Below are 6,913 nucleotides of genomic sequence, written 5' to 3' on the forward strand. Positions count from 1 at the left end.
CTCCAGCACAGGAGCAGTTTTGCTGCCTGTGGCACCAGGTTTGGAACGTGATGATCCATGAGGTCCCTTCCAACGCAAACCATTCTGTGATTGACTCTACCAATCCCAGCTGCACTGTGCCTACCAGCAGCACCATCCTTGTACACAACAGCAAAATTATCAAAAGCAAAGGTTGTGGAACCTGCCTTAGCAATCGATGGATGGGAGCTGATCTGAAAACACGATCTGAGTGCACACTGAGCCCCTGCTGCTGCAGGATCCCCAGTAGCAAAGATCCAAACACAACAGCAAAGATCCTTATGGCCCACTGGTCTGAAGGGTTTGGTTCCTACATTTTGAATACAGGGACTTCCCTGGGCACGGGCTATCACAGCGTGACACATACCACCTGCCATCTGGAAACTGCCAGCGCTCACACGGTGCCACTTCTCCTCTGCTAGGCAACAGTTAAAGCTCAGCATGCAATAGCCGAGCGAGCTCGTGCTCTGAGCAAGCTGGAAGATGACTTCTGAAAGAAAACGAAGCTGTTGGTTTTTTGAACTATAAAGCCTGAAGTGGCTCTGCCTACTTGAGAAATTCCTCTTGCTTTGCATCATCCCTGAGCCTGGCTCCAACACAACGCTCCAACTTCACCACTGCTCTGCGACCCAGAGCTGTAGAATGGGACCCAGGGACGACCCAGAGAGCTGGGGCAGGTGGGCATGGTGGGGTCACTCTGCGGAGAAGGACAACAGCTCTAAAGGTGGTTCCTGTGAACGGAATGCTGTGACCACAGTAAGCTTCCACAGATGATCCCACCTGCCCAGAGCTGTGGGTTTCCCATCGCTGGAGGCGCCCCAGGCCATGGATGGGTCGTGGGCAGCCTGAGCTGGGGGGCACCCAGCCCATGCAGGATGGGGCTGGGGGGGCTGTGAGGTCCTTTCCAACCCAACCGTGCTGTGATTCCATCATTCTAAGCTCTGCAGTCTGTGTGTTGTGTGATGTGTGGACTCTTTTCAGTGGTGAGTGGAGACAGGACAAGGGGAAACGGCCAGAAACTGCAGCATAGGAAGTTCTGCACACCAATGTGCGCAAGAACTTCTGTACAGTGAGGTGACGGAGCACTGGAGCAGGCTGCCCAGGGAGGTGGTGGAGTCTCCTTCTCTGGAGATGTTCAAGACCTGCCTGGATGCCTACCTGTGCGACCTGCTGTAGGGAACCTGCTTTGGCAGGGGGGTTGGACTCGATGATCTCTGGAGGTCCCTTCCAACCCCTACAATTCTGTGATTCTGTGATTCTGTGTGTGAGGACCAAGATGACCAATCCAACACAAAATAAACAAGGCTTCTTAGTTCAATAACTGCAGGTGCCTGAGTTGCACACACAGAAGGAGTGATGGCGGCACGTGTGAGCAGGCTAAACTTCCAATGAGGTTTCCAATGACATCAAAGTGAAGCACGCGCCCTGTAACAGCCTTGCAAGAGCGGGATGCTGGCCACCACACACAAAACAAGAGTTCCCAGGGTGTATTTAGCACCTCACTGTTCAAATGCGAACTGGAAATAGTTTCTCCTGTTCACTTCTTATTTTCAACCATTCCCCTTTGGGTCTCAGGCTTTATCTCCCCAAGGGATCAGGACCGCCAGCCCAACACACATCAGCGTGGGCCTACACAAAACAAACAGATGAGAACAGCATTCTGCAACCCCCTCTCCTTGCAAATATGGTTTTAAAGAATGAAGTTCATTCAGCAAACGCTGCGTTTCGTGGCTGAGCACGGACAACCCCTCCCTGGTGGGCGCTCAGGGTGGGCTCCCGCTGCCGCACGTGACACAAAAGCACGTTTTGCATCTCCGTGTTTGGCTGCAAACAGCCCAGCGTCACGCAGGAGAGGTTATCGCCTCCTCGTCCCGAAAAGGTCCACGCTCTACACTTTGCGCTCAGTTGCAACACCACTGTAGTTTTTGCAAGGAATAAATATTGACTTTCCTGGACATTGCCTCACAACATGGCGGGACCTTGAGAGCATTTTTCCAAGATAGTTTTTACCCTGGTAATATAACTTTATAACATCGCTTTCGTTCCGATTAGTTCAAAAGGCTCTGCGAGCAGGATCTACAAACGTCACCAATTACCTGCTTTCACTGTCAGCCACATGACCGTGCTAAGGCTGCCTCAGTGGCGTTTCTTCTCCTGCAAAGGCCTGCTCAAAACTTCTGATTCTAATTTAAATCTGCAGGTTATCAGATTCACTAAGACTCCGAAAGCCAAGCCTGGAAAACGTTCAATGTTAACGCAGGCTGCTCTGTCAGTTTTGGTTTCCAAGAGTAAAGCACGTGGCTGATGAGCAAATGGCCATCACAGTACAGAGCTCAGACACCGAGCTCACAGCATCTGCATCCACAGCAAGGTGCCCAGAGGCTCTCCTTTCATAGCAAAGAGCAGAAACCAGCATCCATTTCACTGAGAAACACGCACGGTGGTGACACCCCAGAGGCATCGCTGGATGGGTGAAATTCAGCTTCCAACACTACAGACAGACTACAGCCAACAGGGTCAGTGCTTCTGCTGGGCAACACCTGGAGCTGTATCTGGCTGCAGCAGAACCCAGCTACGTGAGCAAAGTTTTATAGATTTCCCACAGTAGAAATAACCATGTTTTGGTCAGATGCTCAGTGCCCAACATGTGACTCAAGCAACGCACTCAGCTTTATAACATCAATTAAGATAGGTGATAATCTCCATGCAATTGACCGGCCGCATCCAAAATTAACACTGCTGCACACAGAGCGAAGGACCCACGCTTACATAAGCACCGGGGCCTGAAAGCACAGCACGGTGAGAGAGCAGCAGCACAAAGGGGAGGGGAAGGATGGGTAGCAGGAATATCTCCGAAAGAGCAATCCTGCACCGCACGGCTGCCCAGGGAGGTGATGGTCACCGTCCCCAGAGGTGTTCCAGAGCTGTGGGGATGTGGCACTGAGGGATGTGATTATGGGCATGGTGGGATGGCTTAGGCTTGGATTTGGGGATCTCTTCCAACTGTAATGATTCTGTGCTTCCACGGAAGGCGCAGAGCAAAGCGGTGGACAGCTCGCGTCAAAACCACCCTGTGTGCGTGCAGCCATAAAGCCAACCACGTTAGTTGGGAGGCACGGAGAGGAAGAGGGGCGAGAAGGGTGGGAGCATGGAAGGACGCAGGTGAAGCACGGCTGCCCCTACCTGGAGCAGCTTTCCCTCGGCGGGAGTGACCTCGGCCACGCTGGCAAACTCCCCCTCCAGCACGATGGGCTCCACCTTCAGCGGGATCACCCTGATGATGGCCTTCTGCGCCGCTGCCCGCTCCGACTCGACGGCTGCCGCCAGCGCCGGCCCGGTGCGGCCGAGCCCTGCCTGCAGAGAAGCCATCAGCAGCCAAGGCCAGAGGACCGCCAGCTGCAGCTGGGGGCCACCGCTCATGCTCCCAGCTGCGGCCGCGTTCCCGGGCCACGCATACCGCTGGGGACGCGCTGCGCCCTCGCCCTGCTCCCAGCCGCGGGGCTCCGGGGGGTGCGGGGGGCGCGGGGGGCACGGGGCTGTGGGGGGCACGCAGGGCGGGCGGGGGGAAGTTTGGAGCAGACTGCTCACTGCACGGCCGCCCGGCTCTGTGCCATCGCTGCTTCTCTTCCTCGGTGCCACGTGCTCAGAGGCCGCTGGGAGCTCGGGAGCATACTTTGATCAAATATCTCTCTCTATATATAACAATAATAATAAAATAATCCGAAGTTTCTTCCGAAAAAGAATCCTGTTTCCAGTCAGTCCTGCAGAAAGTAAATCCAGGGAGAGTGGCAGAAAAGGCCGAGCAGGTGGCAGGCAGGGGGCCGTTCAGGTGCAGGGGGGGTCCCAGAGCTCAGCCCCTCAGCGTGGGGAGTGGGGAGGGCTCTGCATGGGCGCCGTGTCCCCGTGGCTCCTGTGTGGCTCCCACTGGGCCCAACGCACCCATCTCTGGAACCTCCCAGCACGTGCCGGAACTCGGCACGCTGAACGCCGCCTGTGATTACTGGGATCCTTGCTAAGAACCGTGCAGGGGGTGCTTCTTGAATTTGCGGCAGAAAGAAAAGTTTGCTACTGCGCCGTCCCCGTCCAACCCGGGGCGATCCCATCCATCCTCATCGTACCAGAAATGCTTCATTCAGAGCAGCCCCGGCTCTCCCCCCGCACTCCCGGCTCAGTCCAACTCCGGCTGCGGGTCCCGGGTCGGTCACAGCACGAAGCTCCCCGCCATAGCTGCCGGGAAACGTCCGAAAAGGCCCCGAACTCTGTCAGCCCTTAAGCGCGGAGCGGGGCAGGTACGGAGCGCAGCGCCGCAGCGTCTCCTGTTGCTCTCACGCCGCGAGTTCCGGGAGCTGCGCGTCCAGCACGGTCCCAATCGAAGGCCCCGTGCAGCACAGAGGCAAATCCCATGGTCCGCCCAGGGGTCACGGCAACGCGCCCTCCGCACCTGGAGGGCCGACACGGGGCACGCCGCCGGGACGGCAGGGAGCGCGCTCAGAAGGGATTGAAAAATAAAGAATCATCTGCAAACCTGTTGGGCAGCACAGCACAGCACAGCACAGCACAGCACAGCACAGCACAGCACAGCACAGCACAGCGCTGCTGCACCGGGATCCCCAGAACCCCCAGAGTTACTTCCAGCGGTTGAAGCACACGGCGCGCCTGATGCCGCGTGTTCGCGGTCTTCTCTTCCTTCCCTACAGAGCGCGGAGCGTCGTTTAAAGCGGAGATCTTTGCACGACGGGGCGGCGCGAGGCGGAGGTGCGCGGAGGTGCGCGGGGCGGCTTCGGGGCGGAGCGCTCCGCGTGCGGGCAGCGCTGGGGACGGAGCGGCGCCGGAGCCTTTCCGAGGGAGTCCCGCACGGCGGCTCTACGCGCCTTGAGCGGCAGAGCCCGAAGCATCGGCCGCGGTCCCGCGGGGAGCCCGGCCGGGCCGTTCGGGCATCATCGGGAGGCGAACGGATCCCGCGGGGGAGCTCCTCCGGGGCAGCGCCTGCGGCAGCGGAGGGCGGAGGAGCGGCGCGGCCGTCGGAGCCGCCCGGCGGGGCTGCGGGTTGCTACCTGCTGACACAAAGTGAGGGTGGAGCGGAGCCGAGCGCCCGCCCCGCCCCGCCCGGCCCGGCCCCGCTCCCGGGCGCCCCCTCCCGCCGGTCCGCGGGCTCCGGGCTGAGCGCCGCTCCGCACCGCCGCCGTTCCGCGGGCCATCCGCCGGCTCTGCCCTTCGCCGCGGCCCTCCCGCTCCCTGCCGTCCGGGAGCCCTCGTCCAGCTGCCGCTGCCGCGGAGGGTTCGGGTCGGGCTGATGTCAGAGGTCTGGAATTCAGCTCTCATTCGGCTCTGACATCGCTGAGAGGTGAATAATGCCGCAGGTCAGAGCCGTAACCTCGGAGCGGGGCTGCGACTGGAAGTGGGTGAAGCGGCCGCGGTGGAGCGGTGCTCGAGGAGAGCGCTGCGAGGTAACCGGGAACGGCGGCCGCTGCTCAGCTGTGCGCAAAGCCCAGCGCTGCTCGCGGGAAGGGGCATCAAGAGAACAGATGAGTGGGGGCTTCCTAAATAGTGCATGACCAACCTCCGGGGGAGCTCCACGGAAATTCGCGGGTTATGCCAAGAGAACAGGTTCGTTTCTGAAAGTAAGAACGGGTCTGTTGGGCAGCGGGTGCTGATAACGACAGCAGTGGGAACTCAGGAAATCAGGGTATCATGATGGAAATCGGGATAGCAGGAAAAGCTTCTCAGAAAGAGCGGTGCTGCGGTGGCACAGCTGCCCAGGGAAGTGTGGGGTCACTGCCCCTGGAGGAGCTCCAGAGCCGTGGGGACGTGGCACACAGCGGGCACGGTGAGATGGGTTGGACTCGGGGATCTCCGAGGTCTTTTCCAACCTTAATGATTCTATGAAACACAAAGGATTTTTTCCAACCACGGTTTGTCCTTTGTAACTCAGAACACACACGGAAAATACAGATGCAACATCCATAGTTCAGTTTCAAAGTTTAATTCATTGCAGATTGCTGCAGCCACGCCGTTTGAGCAGGGCTATAAAAGAGCAGTAAGTGCCAAGTCTTCTAGGGGCAAACAGGAGGAAGAAGGGTAAGCTGTGAAGTTCCCTGTGTGCTGTGCAGGAATTAAAGAAGTAGCAGCTGCAGTCTGATAAGGCTGAAGTCCTTTAAGCTCCATCTCCTTACAGCCCGAACCCAAGAGGGAAGTGATGGAATCCATTTGGGAAGCAGGACTTGGATGCATCCACCTCACCCCTCACTATTCTCACTGGCTGGAGTTGCACTGCACGGATGTAATATACGATACAGGAGAACAAATCTGAGGACAACCAGCATGGAAATGTTCCCGCCGGCCTTGACCTAAAAGCATCCCCAGACTGTATTTGTTTGGACGGCTGGTGAATAATGAAAGGCTTTGCCTCGGCTCGTCCCACCGCTCAGCACTCACTTGGGACATCCTGCCCACGGCCGGAGGCTGCGCGAGGTCCTGCAGGGCAGAGCTGGGGTGGTCTTGGCCACTTCTCCCTGCTCCTCTCATGTGTGTTTTTTTCAGGACTGGCTCTAATTAATTTTTAAAGAATATGAGCATGGATGAACCAGCTAAATTTATGTTCTAAGCACTCTTTCATGTACGTTTCCCTGACAGTATAAATAAAGTCTGTGCCCCTTTCATCCTTCAAACAATATTTTAACACAAATGCATAGCTATTCAAAACTTAAAACTGCTATTAAATGCGATTGTATTTATAGTGATAAGAATGTACCTAAGACCTATTAAAGTACTAACACAACACATAACTTACCATCACAGAGAGCATCGGAACCAAATAGAAGTTACTAAAACAGAAGACTTCTCCTTCAGTGCAGGAGATGAGCAGCTGCTGTGTGTAATGGATACCCACTGGGAG

The 6,913-nt window shown here is 56.9% G+C and overlaps 1 protein-coding gene across 1 annotated transcript in view; it reads right to left on the reverse strand.

Annotated features, from left to right (window-relative positions):
* RNF43 (ring finger protein 43) overlaps positions 1 to 3,438 on the reverse strand; it is a gene marked incomplete at both ends in the record, with an annotated part of 49,713 nt that extends 46,275 nt beyond the window's left edge. Inside the window, one exon of the mRNA XM_079544982.1 lies at positions 3,202 to 3,438. Within this exon, the coding sequence (XP_079401108.1) occupies positions 3,202 to 3,438 (237 nt within the window). The remainder of the gene's footprint in view (positions 1 to 3,201) is intronic.
* Positions 3,439 to 6,913: the final 3,475 nt, after the last annotated feature.

The sequence above is a fragment of the Tetrao urogallus genome, assembly GCF_951394365.1.
Source record: "Tetrao urogallus genome assembly, chromosome: 20".
In the NCBI taxonomy this organism is placed as follows: domain Eukaryota; kingdom Metazoa; phylum Chordata; class Aves; order Galliformes; family Phasianidae; genus Tetrao; species Tetrao urogallus.